Source organism: Canis lupus, chromosome 32, assembly GCF_011100685.1.
Source record: "Canis lupus familiaris isolate Mischka breed German Shepherd chromosome 32, alternate assembly UU_Cfam_GSD_1.0, whole genome shotgun sequence".
Taxonomy (NCBI): Eukaryota; Metazoa; Chordata; class Mammalia; order Carnivora; family Canidae; genus Canis; species Canis lupus.
Window position 1 is genome coordinate 22,611,238 of NC_049253.1, and position 20,835 is coordinate 22,632,072.

The following is a 20,835-nucleotide window of genomic DNA, read 5'->3' on the forward strand; positions in this document are numbered from 1 at the left end:
GGGAGCTAATAAAGATTCGAGCAGAACTCAACGAAATCGAGACCAGAAGAACTGTGGAACAGATCAACAGAACCAGGAGTTGGTTCTTTGAAAGAATTAATAAGATAGATAAACCATTAGCCAGCCTTATTAAAAAGAAGAGAGAGAAGACTCCAATTAATAAAATCATGAATGAGAAAGGAGAGATCACTACCAACACCAAGGAAATACAAACGATTTTAAAAACCTATTATGAACAGCTATACGCCAATAAATTAGGCAATCTAGAAGAAATGGACGCATTCCTGGAAAGCCACAAACTACCAAAACTGGAACAGGAAGAAATAGAAAACCTGAACAGGCCAATAACCAGGGAGGAAATTGAAGCAGTCATCAAAAACCTCCCAAGACACAAGAGTCCAGGGCCAGATGGCTTCCCAGGAGAATTTTATCAAACGTTTAAAGAAGAAATCATACCTATTCTCCTAAAGCTGTTTGGAAAGATAGAAAGAGATGGAGTACTTCCAAATTCGTTCTATGAAGCCAGCATCACCTTAATTCCAAAGCCAGACAAAGACCCCGCCAAAAAGGAGAATTACAGACCAATATCCCTGATGAACATGGATGCAAAAATTCTCAACAAGATACTGGCCAATAGGATCCAACAGTACATTAAGAAAATTATTCACCATGACCAAGTAGGATTTATCCCTGGGACACAAGGCTGGTTCAACACCCGTAAAACAATCAATGTGATTCATCATATCAGCAAGAGAAAAACCAAGAACCATATGATCCTCTCATTGGATGCAGAGAAAGCATTTGACAAAATACAGCATCCATTCCTGATCAAAACTCTTCAGAGTGTAGGGATAGAGGGAACATTCCTCGACATCTTAAAAGCCATCTATGAAAAGCCCACAGCAAATATCATTCTCAATGGGGAAGCACTGGGAGCCTTTCCCCTAAGATCAGGAACAAGACAGGGATGTCCACTCTCACCACTGCTATTCAACATAGTACTGGAAGTCCTAGCCTCAGCAATCAGACAACAAAAAGACATTAAAGGCATTCAAATTGGCAAAGAAGAAGTCAAACTCTCCCTCTTCGCCGATGACATGATACTCTACATAGAAAACCCAAAAGTCTCCACCCCAAGATTGCTAGAACTCATACAGCAATTCGGTAGCGTGGCAGGATACAAAATCAATGCCCAGAAGTCAGTGGCATTTCTATACACTAACAATGAGACTGAAGAAAGAGAAATTAAGGAGTCAATCCCATTTACAATTGCACCCAAAAGCATAAGATACCTAGGAATAAACCTCACCAAAGATGTAAAGGATCTATACCCTCAAAACTATAGAACACTTCTGAAAGAAATTGAGGAAGACACAAAGAGATGGAAAAATATTCCATGCTCATGGATTGGCAGAATTAATATTGTGAAAATGTCAATGTTACCCAGGGCAATATACACATTTAATGCAATCCCTATCAAAATACCATGGACTTTCTTCAGAGAGTTAGAACAAATTATTTTAAGATTTGTGTGGAATCAGAAAAGACCCCGAATAGCCAGGGGAATTTTAAAAAAGAAAACCATATCTGGGGGCATCACAATGCCAGATTTCAGGTTGTACTACAAAGCTGTGGTCATCAAGACAGTGTGGTACTGGCACAAAAACAGACACATAGATCAGTGGAACAGAATAGAGAATCCAGAAGTGGACCCTGAACTTTATGGGCAACTAATATTCGATAAAGGAGGAAAGACTATCCATTGGAAGAAAGACAGTCTCTTCAATAAATGGTGCTGGGAAAATTGGACATCCACATGCAGAAGAATGAAACTAGACCACTCTCTTTCACCATACACAAAGATAAACTCAAAATGGATGAAAGATCTAAATGTGAGACAAGATTCCATCAAAATCCTAGAGAAGAACACAGGCAACACCCTTTTTGAACTCGGCCATAGTAACTTCTTGCAAGATACATCCACGAAGGCAAAAGAAACAAAAGCAAAAATGAACTATTGGGACTTCATCAAGATAAGAAGCTTTTGCACAGCAAAGGATACAGTCAACAAAACTCAAAGACAACCTACAGAATGGGAGAAGATATTTGCAAATGACATATCAGATAAAGGGCTAGTTTCCAAGATCTATAAAGAACTTATTAAACTCAACACCAAAGAAACAAACAATCCAATCATGAAATGGGCAAAAGACATGAACAGAAATCTCACAGAAGAAGACATAGACATGGCCAACATGCACATGAGAAAATGCTCTGCATCACTTGCCATCAGGGAAATACAAATCAAAACCACAATGAGATACCACCTCACACCAGTGAGAATGGGAAAAATTAACAAGGCAGGAAACAACAAATGTTGGAGAGGATGTGGAGAAAAGGGAACCCTCTTACACTGTTGGTGGGAATGTGAACTGGTGCAGCCACTGTGGAAAACTGTGTGGAGGTTCCTCAAACAGTTAAAAATATACCTGCCCTACGACCCAGCAATTGCACTGTTGGGGATTTACCCCAAAGATACAAATGCAATGAAACGCTGGGACACCTGCACCCCGATGTTTCTAGCAGCAATGGCCACGATAGCCAAACTGTGGAAGGAGCCTCGGTGTCCAACGAAAGATGAATGGATAAAGAAGATGTGGTTTATGTATACAATGGAATATTACTCAGCTATTAGAAATGACAAATACCCACCATTTGCTTCAACGTGGATGGAACTGGAGGGTATTATGCTGAGTGAAGTAAGTCAGTCGGAGAAGGACAAACATTATATGTTCTCATTCATTTGGGGAATATAAATAATAGTGAAAGGGAAAATAAGGGAAGGGAGAAGAAATGTGTGGGAAATATCAGAAAGGGAGACAGAACATAAAGACTGCTAACTCTGGGAAACGAACTAGGGGTGGTGGAAGGGGAGGAGGGCGGGGGGTGGGAGTGAATGGGTGACGGGCACTGGGTGTTATTCTGTATGTTAGTAAATTGAACACCAATAAAAAATAAAAAAATAAAAAAATAAAAAAATAAAAAAAATAAATAAATAAAGAAAATTAAAAAAAAAAAAAAAAAAAAAAAAAAAAAAAAAAAAAAAAAAAAGAAAACACAGTGGAGTAAAAATGGACACAAATTTTGAAATTACACGATAGCCAGCAACTTTCATACTTGAGATGTTAACACTGTAATAAATATTTAGTGGAGAAAAAAAAAAAAAAAAAAAAATAAAAAGCTGACCTAAATATGAAGCATGAAGTTACATTTACCAAGGCTTTATGATTTATTACTGTAGACTTACACCTATATGATAGTGATGACATCTTTATCCATTACCTATGTGTTTAAAGCATAAAAATCTGAGTTTACTAAAGTATCAATGGGCAGCTTCTCCTATTAGATGTTAGGAGTACCAAAGTGACCTCTATGAAAGATTCAGAAATGAAAAACATTAAATCTTATAAACTCCCTCCAGTTAAGATAATAAAAAGGTCACAAAACATAACCTTTGGCATTGGGGGCGCTAACCAACCAAGAGGCTTTTAAAGCATTCTTTTTAAAAATAGATACATTTTAAAACCTTTTTCAGCTCAACTATCAGACCTAGAATAAACATCCCAACACTCACTTTATCTTTGAGGCATACTCTAACAAAAGTGTTACCAACATAATTTGTAAACAACTCCTCAGTGTAATGCAGTATTTCTTTATTAAAGTAGAAAAGGTCATAACATCACAAGGAAATGAAAACAGAAGCCATCTGGGCAACAAGCTACTTCTTAAGAGTTACATATAAAATTTAAAAGAACACAAAACAAAGCCAAAAAAATGTAACCAGTGTGCAAAGAACAATGAAAAAATAATAATGTATCATGTTATAACTATAAATAACTTTTCAAAACAAACATATATTAAAAGGAATATTTTACTTCCAAATAGCCACTTTGGAAGGCTATATACTTATTTCTTTGCTCAAAAAATGTTTTGAATTCTTTCCCAGAAACTTTTACCAAAACCAATTTACAAAAAAACACCAGTTTGTAGAAGGATCACAATAATATTGACCCGCTCTCTCTAGCTCAGGTCTAATCCAAAGGAATCGGAATCCCTCTTAAATCCCCAGGAAATGTTTCATGATTATTCCCAATGTTATCCTCCTCAGTAACTTGAACCTCATCTCTCAGAGTTCTGACACTAGATCTACCTCATTTCACTCTGCTTTCCTTTCTTGCTCATAGCATCATTGCCACACTGGCCGCCTTTCTATTCTTTGAACACACCAAGCTCTTTCCTGTCTGAAGGCTTTTGCACTTACCATTCTCTGTGCCTGCAATGCTGTTCTCCTGGCTCTTCCCATCACTGGCTTCTTACTCTTAAATAAATGTTGCCTCCTCGGTCAGAAGGGCTCTTCTTAAGGACCCAATTTAAAGGTAAAGACCTTATCCCCAGACACTCATCCTCTTCCCCCAATTATTCCCTAGCACATCACCTTATTAAATTACACTGCTTATTTATTGATATACTTTGAACTATCAGTCCCATTTACTAGAATATTAGATCCACAACACAAAGGACTTTCTTTTGTTTAGCTCTGTAGTTTTAGTACTTAGGCCAATACTGAGCACACATAGGTGCTCAATAATGATAATGAACAAATGACTCTATGCCCAGATGTGGGTATAGGCAAATTCTGCCTGCCACTGCCACTTCGCATCTCCTCCATGGATTCTACAGATCCTAGTCTAGAAGCTCCCTGCTATCCTGACACAGGTTATATGGTCAATGCACATTACAGTGCTATTTTCCTAGATCTGATTACATATATGTCCTCTTCTACTTCTAAGCACCTATATTTCATATCATATTCCATGCACCTTTATGTCGGAAAATAGAGAACCACCCCATATGCTCAAGGTCTAGTACACAGTAAGAGATCAATAAATATGTGCTGACTCACCTTATCATTTCAGGGCTCTGGCACAGGTCATTCAGGAGAAGGGCAGCACCAGAAAAGGATACCAAGAGGACAGACCCTGCTCTACCAAGAATTTACCCATCTCTCATAAAATATAACAGTAACAAATAATAATGAAATCTCCAGGGACTTTGCATGAATACACTCAATTATCTGTTTCCTGAATTCCTTCCCATGAGGTTTCTTGATCTTTCATGCAAACAGCACACACCCATAAACAAACACTTGCCCCTCTTAGGCTCTCCTAACCTTTAGATATGTCCAAACAAGCCTGAATTTGCACATGTACAAAGTATAGGCCAGTTTTAGTCTACTTTCTCTTTTTAAACAAAAGATATACATATTGTAAAAATTTCCAACAGTACAAAAGTATACAGAGGAAACACAGTTCCATCAAGCCTACTGCCCAGAGTAGCACCTAAACCCTGAACTATCCAGTCGCACAAAAATCAGTTTCCTGACATAATAACTATACTTTTGCATTGATCTTAATATATCTGAGCTTCAGTTCTGAGAGTCACACATATTAAAAGCATATGCCCAAGAGTGTAAAGAGAGGCAAACTGTCATGAGAGAAACATTTGAAGAAATGGCTTCCTAAGAGTATTTACAAGACTAAAAAGGAAATACAACTCAGTCACTTATCTTAAAGGCTAAGTAAGAAAGGGTTATCCTTTGCTGTGCATGACACTAAAAGACAGAAGTAGAACTGTTAGAAATTTACAGAAAACAAATTCTGACTGACACACAAGAAGACTATACCTTGGGAGGCAGGTGGTTATTATATGTTGTAACCTCCGGGACATTTTCTAGAAACTTAAAACCTGACTAGAATTAAAAACAAAGAAACCAAAATGTTTCATCAGTTAATTCTATCAATTATGTATATTAACAAAACAAATCTAGAGGAAACCTCATTGCAATTACAACCTAGCCTCCCCTTTGTCTTCTATTATCATTATGATTATCAGTCTATTGAACACAAACTGGGAATTATAGCATCATCTTGACCCACAGTGTAGAGGGGTTCTTTTTCCCCTGGTGAGAGAGATTCACAATTTCACAAAGTATATGATCTACTTATGCGTACTTAACTGTACTCCTATGAAACCTAATATGAAGACCAAAAATCTATAGTTTTCTCTGGTTCATGGGATTAAAAAAAAAAAATTAGTTCTTTTTAACATATTACCATCTGGTTTTGCAATGAGGTATAAAGTAAAATCAAGTATCGTCAAAGATTCCAAAAGAAGTCTTTGATAAATTCAACATTATTAAATTTTACAGTATTAAAATATCATAAGTAGTAGGGGTACCTGGGTGGTTCAGTCAGTTAAGCGTCTGCCTTAGGCTCAGGCCTTGTCCTGAGATCTAGCCCTAAGTCAGGATTCCTGCTTAATGGGGAGTCTGCTTCTCCCTCTGCCCCTTCTCCTGAGCAAACACTTACTCTTTCTCTCTCTCTCAAATAAATTAATAAAGTCTTAAATATTTTAAGTAGTATGCCAACTACAGTCCTTTAAATCTTTGTCACAAAGATATTTAACAACATTATATAGAGAATTAAACCCTGATTGTCATTTATTTACAAAAAGGATTTGACCTATGGTAACTGAACTCTGAAAAATGGGAAAGGATTGGTGGTTGGGGAAAAATAGATCTGTCACATTATTTAATGACAGTTCCCATGAATTAAGCCTTAGTATTTTGCTGAAATGATCTAAGTTACAAAAGATCCATAATAAAAATGTTTTTTTAAAAAAGCAAAGCCATATATGATTCCCAAATATTTGTTTACAAAATGGAACACAAATGGCAGATGAGAAATATCCAGACAGCATGTATCTCTAAACATCCTGAATTCAATGTCTACAGCATGGAGCCTACGTTTTAAAAATCTCTTAGATGATTCTGATACTTCCTTTGGGAACTTGTCATATTTTTTCTTAATAATCTGTTATTTCCATCTATACATGTCTTTTATTCTATAGCATGTATCCTCTCTTTAAGAAATACACACACAGGGGCAGCTGGCTGGCTCAATGTCAGTGTAGCATGTGACTCTTTATCTGGGGTTGTGAGTTCCCAAATTGGGTGCAAAGATTACTTAAAAACAGAAAGGAAAGGGGAAAGAGAAAAGGAGAAAGGAAAGGAAAGAAAAATACACAAACTTAGCTGTTAGTAGTGAAAACTGTCATCTATTTCCAGAAAATAGAATATCCTGGTTAAAAGCATTATTACTACTCAGTTTAACTTGTTTCGTATCATTAGCCTAATCAATTATTAGCTGTGTAACTCTGGCCATGTAATTTAACTTCTCTCTCCCTTTTATTTTTTTTAAGATTTTATTTATTTATTTATGAGAGACACACAGAGAGAGAGAGAGAGAGGCAGAGACACAGGCAGAGGGAGAAGCAGGCTACATGCAGGGAGCCTGACATGGGACTCGATCCTGGGTCTCCAGGATCAGGCCCTGGGCTGAAGGTGGCGCTAAACCGCTGAGCCACCCGGGCTGCCCTCTCTCTCCCTTTTAAAATCATACTTCCTCAGAGGATCATCAGTGAGAATTAAATAATGGAACATGTGCAAAATGTTTAGAGCAGAACCTAGACAATAACAAGGGCTCGATAAATGTTAGCATATTTACATTACTATTATTATTATTTAATACAGGAAAGAAAGGAAACCCAAGCAAGTTAGAGTAGTCAAAATTTGAAAGAACAGTTGGTATGAATGTGCCTTGAAGGATGGGTACAGAATTAAAAGGAAGAATAAACAAAGGTAGTAAGCACAAAAAGTTAAGAGATCAACAAGGACTTTAGGGTTCAAAATGGACCCTAAATTTGGACCATAAATTAAGTTGTATTAACTGGGCCCATTTATATGCAGACTGACAAAGTTTATCAAAAGTATCACTCTGAGAATTGGATACCAGTAACTAGAAAGTTCCAGAATGGATACAGGTACACTTAAGCAAAATGTCTACTATAAAAAGACCAGAAGAACTATTTGTAGAATATTGAGTAGTAGCATAGAAATACTTCAAGAGAATGTCCAGAATCATGAAAATTACATATGTAGTAATACTTGTGTGTGTGTGTGTGTGTGTGTGTATATATATACATACACACAAAATTCTTTCTCCAGATCATTTCTAAGGGTTCCTGGTTAAGGGATAAAGCATTTGTTTTCTAAAGGACATTTGTCCTCCACTACCTTTCCTCAAGAAAATAAATACTTTCAGAACATATCCACAACGTCCTCTGGCTAGCATTATACCACACTACTAAATTTTTTTATTTTACCATCTATAAAAGTTAAAACCTCAGAAATCATTAGTGAAATACTAGGCTTATAACTGGATCCTCAAGAGAACCGAATCACACTTAAATCCCTGATAGAACTAATGGTAAATGGTATTTAGTTGTTAATGTCATCAAAATAAAATTTTAGTAAATCAAAATTTACTCAAGACATTTATCGTGAAGAACAATAGCCATTACTGAATCAATGTTTGGATTCTGGAAAAAAAAAAAAATGTTTAACAAGTCACAGAATTCAAACAACAAATAGTACAGATTCTCACCTAGTTCCAAACTCTTTTCATCATATGTATTTTAAGATTTTATTTTTAAGTAATCTCTATACCCAACATGGGGCTCAAACCCACAACCCCAAGATCAAGAGTCACATGCTCTACTGAATGAGTGAGCTAGGCATCCCTCTATCACATTTAAAAGGAAATGTCACATTCCCCCTTAACCACATAAAATACAAACATGGCTGGTATCCTTACTCTTTTTGTCACCAAGGTAACCAACACACACACTCTGCTGCTCAAACCAGGGTAAAATGAAGAAATACACTGTGCCACACATTAGTATGCCTTCACAATGTCTCACTCACTATGTTATACAACACTTAATACTTCAGTTAAGCTCCGCTGGCTAATAAAGGTTGATAAGAAAACACAGTGAGTCTCCTGGGGGTGAATTTTACTATGTCCCAAAGCCATAATGAACAGCTCATAATAGTCAATCTCCTTGTCATATCATTTAAAGTGAGCTAGAAAAGAGTGGGATTTGAAATCCCACAATATATCAAGCTCCAGGAGAAACTCCAAAAGTAACAACCTTGAATCTATTCAATGTGATTTGCTCAAATTTTTCTGAAAGTCTATGAGAGGGCAATATGCCAAACACTGTTCAACAAAAAACAAACAAAATCTTTCACGTGTAATTGGAAGTAATATATTAACATTGAGAGGAAATCTGCTTAAAGACAGGAAATAAATTTTTAAAAAGAATTAAGAAACAAATGATAGAGGTAATTATTAATCAAAACTCTGAACAAAAAAATTCGAAGAACATCATCCCTAGAAATTAATGGTATTATTTATAGAAGAGCAGTATATTTTTATTTCATATGTTCTCATGCAAAATTGGAAAGAATGAACCACTTAAAAACAGAAAATCCTCCATTAGACTACCTGTGATTAAGCCCTATAAAAAAGGAGAAAAGTGGAAATAGGCCCATCTGATTAGAAAAGATCAAAGTCTGTTGAAATGTGTGCTAGCACGGGTATAAGGAAACCAGCTTTCTTATATTGTGGGTAGGAGTATCTCTACAGAGATATTTGGCAATATCAATTAAAATTAGAAATGTATATAATTCTTTGACTCAGCAATTCCATTTCTAGGAATTTATCTGGCAGATATGTTCATGTATATGCAATATATATAAATGCAAAAACTACACTTCAGTGCCAGTAAAACTAGTTGAATAAATTATGATAAATCCAAATGGTGCAGCGACACAAAAAGAATAAAGATATACTTACTCATTCGTCATTACATGAAGAAAACAAAACACAAAAAAAAAGTATAGTTTTTAAGGATAATGTTTGTGTTGAAGAGGGGCGGGAGGGATACACATATATATACATTTTTCTATATAGATCATCTCTGAAAGTATGCACAAGAAACTGTTAACCCTGGCTGCTTCCAGAAGAGGAAATGAACAGCAGGACAACAGGAGGCTCTCCTTTATATGTTATTGTATCTTTGGAATTTCAAAACATATGAATGTATTACCTAAAAAGAAGCATAAATTAACCAAACCTTAAAGGAGGAAAGAGTGAAGGGTTAAGAAGAATGCTTGGGTACCAAATGTGACCCAGGGAATAAGTGCTCCCACTGTGGCCTTTTTAAAATTTCCTCTTTTCTCTTTCCATCTAAATTCCCTCCTGTTAGCTTTCCCAGTCCATTTTACTCTCCTCCATGGAGGCCTATCAGGTCATGTGTTAAAACTATCTAGTCCTGCTGGGAGTACTAAACGCCAAAGAGGTCGATGGACTTTGTTCCAGTAATCATCATAGAAAATGAGCATCAACATCAGCTGTAAAAGAAATGAGTTATTTACAATAGATAATTCCACTTAACATAAAACAAGGGGAAAAAAAAAAAAAAAAACATGGGGAAAGACAGGGAAGTGAACATATGATTTTACAATACTATAAAAAATTCTTCCAGACCTATCCTTAAACACTCATTCAATACTGTCTGCTCTGTCTTTTCATAAGTATTACCTAAAAAAAAACAACCAAAAAACTTAATAAAAACAGGGTTCCCATGCTAGAAAAGTGATTTTCCCACTTTGTAATTTCAAAACCAAACCTGCATTCCCAAGAAGGCTACAGAGTAGCTCTGCACCTAGAATACCTAAATTAATGGTCACCATGGTCACTACTTATTAATTGCTTAAACTCATTTTTTCAGGGCAGCTGGGTGACTCAATCAGTTAAGTGTCTGTCTTCAGCTCAGGTCACGATCCTGCGATCCCAGGAGGGGTCCTGGGATCAAACTCTACATTGGACTCCCTGCTCAGCGGGGAGCCTGCTTCTCCCTCTCCCTTTGCCCTTCGCCCCCTTGTGCTTGCTCTCTCTCTCTCTCAAATAAATAAAATCTTTAAAAAAAAAAAAACTGATTTTGTCTCTTTTCATTCCTTCATGTCATTTATTTGCAAATGTATACATATATTAATAATTCACATGCCAGGGTCTTGTTCTGTCACATTTTATATTAATATTTCTGTATCTCAAAATTTAAATAAAATACCTAGAATCTCACCAACTAAAACTGAAACATAATTATCCCTTATAAGGCACCAAAGAAACCACCCCTTTTTTGTCCAGACCAATATTTGCTTCTAGATTAACTAATTCCTATCAGAGTTTTTCCTCCATGTGGTTGTAACTGGGGGAAAGGCTATGGCTAGTCTCATGGTATATGAGAATCTGGGTAAGAACTACTGAAAAGAAGATATTTTGGACAAAGACAACTGGTTAACTGCATAGTTAACCAAAAACTATCGTAAAGAAAAGCTCTGTCTTCAAAGTTCTCAAAAATTACTGAAAATAAGTCTACAGTCTTCAATATCTTCAGTTTAAGTAAATGTTCTACCTAATTCATGAGTACATAAAAAAGTTATGTGAAAATCTCCTTTACTTAGGTTTAAAGTGTTATTCTTGGGGTGCCTGGGTGGCTCAGTCAGTTAAGTGGCCAACTCTCGATTCTGCCTCAGGTCATGATCTCAGGGTCCTGAGATCGAGCCCGGAATCTGGCTCTGCACTGGGCTGGGTGTGGTGTGGAGCCTGCTTAAGATTTTCTTTCTCCCTCTGCCCCTTCAATGCCTCACCCCCACCCCCTGCTTTTACACTCTCTCTCTCTCTAAAAAATAAAATCAAGTGTTATTCTTACTTCACCCAATCTCCAATATTATTTCCTCTATCAGATACAGAAGGCCTACAGACCAGTAAAATCCCTCTTATTTTAACAAATAACTTTCCAAAATGCCCAACATTAATTAAATTCTGAAAAATCAAGCTCCCCTTTTCTAAAACTACTAATTTACAACAAAACACACTGATAAGATCTTTCATTTATTTACTAATAATAAGCCAGAAAAACATTTTCAGAAATATTTTGAAATTCCTTACCCTTATGACCACAATGATAGAAAATCGCCACTTAGGAAAAAATTGGTCTCTGTGCCCCAAACAAAAGGTAATTAATATTTTAAAAGCAGAAGATGAACATACATATGAAATATACATTATATAGTTTTACAAACTAAATCATTAACTTTCCAACTTGGCATAATGACAGGGTAGTTGGAAGGGAATGTAAAAGAAAATACTCAACAGCTTAAAATTAACAATGGGCCCATTTATTCAAGGTAGGATGGTTCTCTCATTTCAGCTTGAGAGGACTGAAAGTCTCTTTCTATCCTCCTCTAGGAGGTAAACTCCGCAGCTGGCCTGTCTGGAGAATCACTCAACTATATTCATAACTTTGCTCAGAGTCCTTTGCTCAGAGTCCACAATGGCAAGAAAGTCTTCATCTTCACTTTGCACTGAAAACCATCACATAGAATTGTTGACTCTGAAGTGTTCAAATTTCCTTTAAGGATCATTTCAATTAATTTCTCCTGTAGGAAGCTGAACCCACAAATACAAAAGATATATGCCCACTGAAACTGAGAAACACTTACTGTAACTTCATAATTTCATCAAATATGATGTGACAGGTCTTATGTCTTGTGACAGGTCTTACGACCATGTAATAGTACTGTACTTATTTCTTTTCTCTGCAACCTTTGTGCACCCCAATACTTTGTATCTTCTTAAATGGTTTCTAGGAAGCACTCCTATAACTGCTGCATGAATGAATTCTCGGCAAAATGTTTCACAGCTGTCTTTTCTCTGTTCTGTCTTATACTCCCAAGTCAAACTCCATACTCCAGAAAACAGTAAGTTTCTTTCTCCTTTCAAATCCAACTAAAATCTTGTCTGAGATGGTAACAACGAATCCTCTTCTAACTCTTGAGAATCAAAATCATTCTTTGTATTAATACTAATTTGTATTAAAATACCTGGCCTCATTTTTAACTATTAAAGAAACAATCTAGATGTGTTTGTGGAGAATTAGGAGATCATCTTCAGGAAATCCAAATAAGGACATTTTAGGGAAAAAACTCTAACATCATAAATCAGAAAACAACACACAGCAGAGTTTTGCAACTTTAGGATGCCATACTTAAGACATGTTATTCACAAATATATAATCCTTCCTGTATTTCCATCATGAGGAAAGTCAACTTGCCAAAATATGGCCTTGAATTGTGCAAGAAGTCTCCTATTTCTTCTTATAAAATATACTGGCAAAGACCAATAACCCACACTGCTCCAATGAAACCCATCCCCACATTCCATGGCTTCAAGGCATTTCCATAAATACAGGGTCATAAAAAGGCAGCCTATAAACTCCTGTAGCCAGCACTACATTTTAAGAATAGGAAACTGAAGAGAATGACATGTGATTATATAGTTACAGTAATCTGAGGATCTTTTTTAAAGTTTGCAGGAATTACCAATCTCATCTTAGAAACCTACCTCCTAAAAAAGAATGCAAAAATTATGCATTATAGATAATAGGCAAATCCGTACAAAATGTTAAAATTGTATAGTTTGCAAAAAACCTGTATGGTTTGCATATTTTAATGCACAAAGTCATATCCAGCATATTCATACACTTGTTTGAACAAAATAGCATGCTATCATGCTAGTAACAACAAAATCTCAAGAAAACAATGCTTAAGTCCCAGCCAATGGCCTACTTATCACAAAAACATTCCCTGTCACAGAGTTCCAATGTTATAGGGAACATAAATAGCCCTGTGGAGTTCAACATGGCATTACATGACCAGAGCATGCTTCTAAACTCTAAACATAAACATGGAGGTTCCTAGCTAAGCACAAACTTGTGATTTTTTTCCGTTTTCAATTCCAGTAGACTCTAAGTAAAAAAAAAAAATAGACTACATTACCCACAATTATGGGGCATTTGATATTTCAAGACTAAATTTTTTTTCTTTCTAATTTTATAATATTAATAATATTACAATGTAATAATATTATGGTAATTATAACTAAGAGAATACCATGTGCCAGACCCTAAGAATTTCATACATATTATTAAAATAATAAGAGAATCACTAAATTATATGTTTTTAAAGCATGCTGTCAAGTTTTAATTACTTCTTAGGCACATGGGTGGCTCAATAGGCTAAGAATTTGCCTTCTGCTCCTGAGACAGAATCCACATCCAGCTCTGCCTCTCCATCTATCCCACCCCCCTGTTTGTGATATATCTCTCTGAATAAATAAAATCTTTAAAAAGAAAAAAAAAGGTTTAATTACTTCTTGACACTATTAAACAATCCAGTGACCACAGAAATACATCCCAATAATTTTACGTAATTAAGGCAAACTAAATACAACTAGGGAACTAAGTAAGATGAGGTATAATGTTACTAATCCTACTACAACAATATAAATTAGTTATTAGGCATGCATCTTTATTAGGCAATGTTACTACTAGGCATGTTTGAACTGAACCACACAAGGGGTTAAAAGTAACTACAATGAAAGCCAACAGCCTAGCAGCACAGTTGAGCCAACATTCCCTCCACTCCTCCCCTCCCCTTCCCATCCTCTCCAGTCCAGAATGAATTGCATGCCCCACTGCACAAGGCCCAAAAAGGTCACAGGAGATGGCAGAGACTTTTGTAAGAGAACAGAAATAACTCAGCAGCTTTGTTACCGTAGTCTCTTTTAATCAGTATGTTCAAAATCCTTTAATTAGCACTCTGTCTACACAAGGAAAGCATTTCTTCTGTGCCAGGGGAGGGCACATATGTATGTACACAGTGTTCTGTTGTATCAGCATCTCAACATGGAGCTAGGCCTCAAACTGTCTGCCAGGGAACTGAAGCACAGAAAACTTTTTTAAAGGCATGGTATCACAAAATTTACACATTATATTTGCATTTGTTACCAAACAACAAACTGATTATTTAGTTTGTTTCACTAGATGTCAATTTGTTTGACTTTTTTTTCCAGCAAAAATGGTGCATTTTAAACTAAACAATAACTTTCTATAGTCTATTATCTATAAAGATATTCAAACTTAATATAAAAAATGTTAATAGAACATAAAAATAAGACATATTCAAATATCATTCCTTCCCTCATAAGAGATCTTCAGTAAGAGAAAAAAAAAATTGCCTTGCTCAAACAGGAATAAATCATAAGACATATTTTCACATGGATGCTCTCCATTTAAAATCTCATCCAACCATGAAGTCCTAAAACTTAGAGGCTGGATTACATATATGTATTTCCTTATAAACTCTGATTAACTGGAATCAAGACAGAAGTTGGTGCTAAATTAAAATTAACCTTTAAAAAATAAAATAAATTGTTTTAAAAATCCATGGCCAAGAAACAAGGAAATCTCCATTAGTAAACAGGGATTAGCAGTATTTTAGCAGAAATTTTCGAGTGTTACAAACATTTTTCTTTTAAAATTAAGTTGTATGTATATTGTAAGAAGCAGTATATGTACATATATTTATACACATAAATAAACAAAACAACAGACTCCTAAATACCTGATTAGAGAAACAATCTAATTAAAGAAACAATCTATAGATAAAATTTATTATTAGGGAAGCAGGATAGCATAATTGCTTGAAAGCCAGCTCTTCCATACCAGCCATGTGAGCTCATAACAGTTTTGTACAATGGGCATAATACCACTATTTCACAGGTTGACATGAGAATTAAATGAGATGATGCACATAAAACATCTGGCAAAAATCCAAGTTTCCTGCCAAGGCTGTCAGGGGGTGGAATAGGAGGTATTTTTGTTCATTGCACAAAAGTATAAATTGGCACAACCTACTAAAATTGTATATGTATTTGTCCATATATACATACATATGTATATACGTATACACACACACATACACTACACACACACATACACAGCTGGCCCTTGAACAGCATGGGATTTGGGGCACTGACTCCTCCCATACAGTTGAAAATCCACATACAACTTTTGACTCACTCAAAACTTTACTAGTAGCCTACTATTTATTGAAAGCCTTACCGATAACATAAACAGTCAATTAAAACATATTTTGTATATATTGTATTTTTACAATACTGTAAACTAGAAAAAAGAAAATATTGAGAAAATCATAAAGGAGGGACACCTAGGTGGCTCAGCAGTTGAGCGTCTGCCTTCTGCTCAGGGCGTGATCCTGGAGTTCTGTGACTGAGTCCCACATCAGGCTCCATGCAGGGAGCCTGCTTCTCCCTCCACCTGTGTCTCTGCCTCTCTCTCTGTATCTCTCATGAATATTAAAAAAAAAAAAAAAAAGAAAGAAAGAAAATCATAAGGGGGTACCTGGGTGGCTCAGTCGGTTAAGCATCCAACTCTTGACTTTGGCTCAGGTCATGATCTGAAGGACTTGAGAGCAAGGTGTGCACAGCACTCCATAATTAGCAGTCTCTGCTTGAGATTCTCTCCCTCTCCCTCTGCCCCACCCCCTGCACTCACACAAATTCTCTCTCTCAAATAAATAAATAAATCTTTTTTTAAAAAAAGAAAATCATAAGGAAGAGAAAATACATTTACAGAATTGCATATATAGTTGTCGGAAAAAAATCCCCACGTAAGTGGACCTCCACAATCCAAATCTGTGTTGCTCAAGGGTCAACTATATGTGTAAAAATTATGTTTATATGGTATCTACTACAGCACTGTTTGTAATAGCAATACTGGAAACAATACACATGCCAGTCCTTCATGGAGGACTGGCTAAATAAATGCTACTTCCCTAAGAGAGAATTCTATACAGTTGTTTAAAAACAAAACCTCTAGGGAAAGTTCTCTGTGGTAAGTTGTTGAGGAAAAACAAAAGACATGAAACAGTGTGTATAACATGTTACCATATATGTAAAAGGGGAGTGGATATTCATATTTATTTGTCTGTGGAAAAAATAAAAAAGCCCTCTGTAACATTATACAAGTAATTGATAGCAAGAAGAAAGTAAAACAGTGCTTGACACATAGTCAAGCCTCAAAAAAATACCATCATCCATGAAAACATATCCTTAAATTGTATGCACAGAATACATTCAAACTAAATCTGTAATGAGGTAAACAACCAAATCTCAATTATTTATAAGCCCATTATCCAGGAGATCCAAGCCCTAGATTCTTCTTCAAAGGTAAGTAGCCTTTGGCAATTTTACTGTTGACTGTCATCTTCACCAAAAGGGAGTTGAGGAAATAACACTAAAAACAGTCATTTTATTTGATATTGATCAACACTTTTTTAATTAACAGCCTTTGGAGTTGAAAGGAACGATGAAAATCCCATAGGGCAATCTTTTAATATTACATATGAAGTCCAGAGAATTCCCCAAATTAGTGACAGTTTAAAGATTTGAAGTTTGTCCTCCAAATACTTTCCATTTCCCAGTAATAAGATGAGGGAAACTGAAAATAAGCTTAACTGAAATCAGTTATCCTTGCTAAATTCCCTCCCCTCCACATCCTTTATTATACATAACTAAGTTTGCTGAGATCAAATCCCATAAGCAATTGTAATGAGTACAGGTTATCCAGAGAATTCAACAACTCAGCCCTGAGGTTTCCAAGACTAAGCATTGAATGAACATCTGTAATAAAATCTGTGAAGTTTGCTTACACTAGAGATTGTCAGAGGCATGTTGAAATCCTTGCCACCTTGCAGCCGGAAACCCCAAGGAGCTGGGCCAACCAAGGACACACTGTAGTTGCTCATGGCTCTACCAGCTCAAAGTCCAATTCCAAAAAATGAAAGAACCTGTGAAAGAAAATTTGATGGTTAACAAAAATGTTTATTTGAAATCCTATTACATATTTAAATGTATTTAATATAAACTCAACTAAATTATGTTCAATATTCTGTTTTGGGGGATGAGAAAATATAGAGGTTTAAGTCTATATTAAGTTCTCACTTCAGTCTTTTCAGAAAAAGGAATCTATGAGCTAATATACAAATTCTAAACTGACGCCAATTTCCATAGTCTAAAAATTCCATATCAGAATCTATTTCTAGACACTTGATCAGTTTTACAACTTGCTACAGTACAATTTGTGGCTTTCTGCATACAAACTTTAACTTAAAGTACTTTACAACACTTCATTATACAGAGGAGAAAGAAGATTTTATTTCAGGCTTAACTCAAAATTTTTTTCCCCTCCCTTCTACCTCATGCACTCTTTAGCCTGCAGCTGGCAAGAATCCTTAAATTCTAAGCTACTCTCACATATGAAAAGGACTGCAAATCCATAGATTCTTATTCATGCTTTCCACATACAAAATTCTATAAAGTAAGTTGTTTCTTAATGCACAAAACTATTCTCTCCAATCATAAATTACAACTTGTATTTCCTCTTATAGGAACATGATATTTTCCACACTTAGAGCAATATTTACTTTTCCTTTAGACAGGCAATGATAGGCAATATTCTAGTATTTCAATGAGAACCCGCTTCTTGTTTTACATACACACCACATCAGGCAAAGTAAAGAAAAAGCATTAACCAGTGAATGAGACTGACTAAATAGGGTAGGAATTTAAGGTTAATCTTAATGCATGAAAGGGAACTGGAGCTTTAGAAAAAAAGCAGCACTTCAGTGCTGTCTTTTTTGTTTTGCTGTAAGTACACCCACAATGACTCTCATGGTTGGACTTTTATATAATTAAAAGAAGTGTGGGGACGCCTAGGTGGCTCAGCAATTGAGCGCCTGCCTTCAGCCCAGGGCTTGATCCTGGAGTCCCAGATCGAGTCCCATGTCAGGCTCCCTGCATGGAGCCTGCTTCTCTCTCTGTGTCTCTCATGAATAAATAAATAAAATCTTAAAAAAAAAAAAAAAGTGTGACTTTGAGTTTGGTATTGGTTGATGTGATGTTTATGTGTGGTGGGAGAAATTGGAAGAAATGGATATTTTCTAAAATGTAATGCTATGAAACATTTCTCTCTTCAAAAATATTAACGGGCAGCCCTGGTGGCTTAGCAGTTTAGCGCCGCCTTCAGCCCAGGGTGTGATCCTGGAGACCCAGGATCGAGTCCCACATTGAGTCCCACATGGGTTCCCTGCATGGAGCCTGCTTCTCCCTCTGCCTGTGTCTCTGCTCCCACTCCCCCGCCCCGCCCCCGTGTGTGTCTCTCATGAATAAATAAATAAAACCTTAAAAAAATAAAAATATTGAAAATACAACAGATGTATAATTTAATAATCTTAAAACCATTGAAGGCACACTTGCTTGGACAATCTGTGCTGTTGGACTAAATCATCACCTTATATTACTTACATTAAAACATTTTTCCATTTTTTTAACCCATTCAAATCTTTGATCCCATTACACCAAATTAATATTGGCAAATGTACATATCGAACTACTGTGTATAATAAAAACAAACAGATTACATCCTCTAATAAGGGGGAAATGAGGCAAAACTTTCAAGTCTGGCTCTTAAAGAAAAATTAAACCAATAAAAATCTACACTGCATCTAACCAGAAAAGAAATGAGCTTTTACACTGGCATGGCAGGACAAATTCAGGACTGATGTAATATGCACAGGGCCCTAAAAGACCCACTGGCCATTCCAGAAGTCAAACTGGTAGATACATATGAACAAATAAGTAGAAAAATTAAAGAGCCATACATAATTTAATTGCTTTCCTGCCGTAATAAAAGATTTTCATAGAACTAATAAAGACCGCCCTGACACTGGAATTCTAGGATACATATCAGAAGTGTGTAGAGCCGACAGATATTTCACAGGCAGCTTGCCCCCTCCTTTTTTAATCTTTAACTTGTATCAAGAGAAGAATGTGGAAGTTAGGCTCAACTTCTTCCGTCCCCATTATTCCCTACAAGAGAATGTATGTAATTTATATATCAAACCATGTACATACAACTTCCCTTTACTTGGGAACTCCCTTCCTGACCTACCTCGTTTATTAGAATTGCTAGCCCTGGCAAGGTCATAGCCGCACTACAGAACCATGTCATTTCACTTCTAGTATTCCCCCTCGGCTAGCTTCACTTGCCTTAAAAAACATTCTGATCCCCAAGCAATGGTAATATCCTCGCTGTCCTTTTCCAGATCTCCTCCGTCTGGTTATTAGTGCCCAAAACTCCTCCTGAAATACTAAGCAGGCAGGAAAGAGCGAGCAGCCCATTCTGCTTTCGAACACGAAGGAAATGTTGGACCTTCTCTACACAGCTTGGGAATTTTCTTTGGGGCAAAGTCTAAACAATGTCTTCGCTCTCTCACTTGGGAAGGAAGCTTGGTAATTCCCACACTTCTAACCACCCCCCACCCCCCCACCCCCCACCCCCGGCTTCTTCGCCTCTTCGGTGAGCGGGAAGGCGGAAAGGGCAACTCACAGTGACAGGAACGGTCTGAAGAACAAGCAGTATCTTGCGATTCTCTTTTCCCAAACTGAGGGAGAAAACGGAGACGGAGCTGAAGAACCCAAGCTACGGGCGCGCACACTAGGAGAGGAGTCGACCAGGCAGTTTTCCAGAAGAGGTTCACGCCTAGCCCCGTTGGCCAAATAAGGCTCCGGAGCGGGCCGTTTCCGCGGCGGGCAGGTCCGACGCCCTCACGGTCAGGAAGGCGGCCTTGGGAGGGGAGCTGGCGATCACACCCCGGACCTGCCCTGCCCTGCCCTGCCCTGCCCTGCCCAACGCGGCCACGAATTTTCGCTCCTCTTTCCCCCCTTCCTTTATCCACTTCTGTCATCGAACGCACCGAAGGCACAGCCTCAACAGAAGTCCCAACAAGTACTCGAGTATCAACAAATCTGGAGATTACCACAGATTTTTTTTTTTTAAAAAAGCTTTCTTTCAGGTCGCACGGCAGTCTGCCCACACGAGTACTCA

General features: G+C 36.7%; 1 protein-coding gene across 15 annotated transcripts in view; it reads right to left on the bottom strand.

The window, feature by feature from the left end:
• Nucleotides 1-20,835, bottom strand: part of PDLIM5 (PDZ and LIM domain 5) — a 217,666-nt gene that overhangs the window by 196,256 nt on the left and 575 nt on the right. For 13 of the 15 annotated variants that reach the window (XM_038582110.1, XM_038582108.1, XM_038582114.1 and 10 more), the window contains exon 2: nucleotides 17,600-17,737. In XM_038582110.1, the coding sequence (XP_038438038.1) occupies nucleotides 17,600-17,695 (96 nt within the window). In that variant the 5' untranslated portion in view covers nucleotides 17,696-17,737. Of the gene's footprint in view, nucleotides 1-17,599; nucleotides 17,738-20,337; nucleotides 20,486-20,835 lie in introns of those variants that run through there. The other 2 variants (XM_038582111.1, XM_038582103.1) reach the window with 2 other exon arrangements.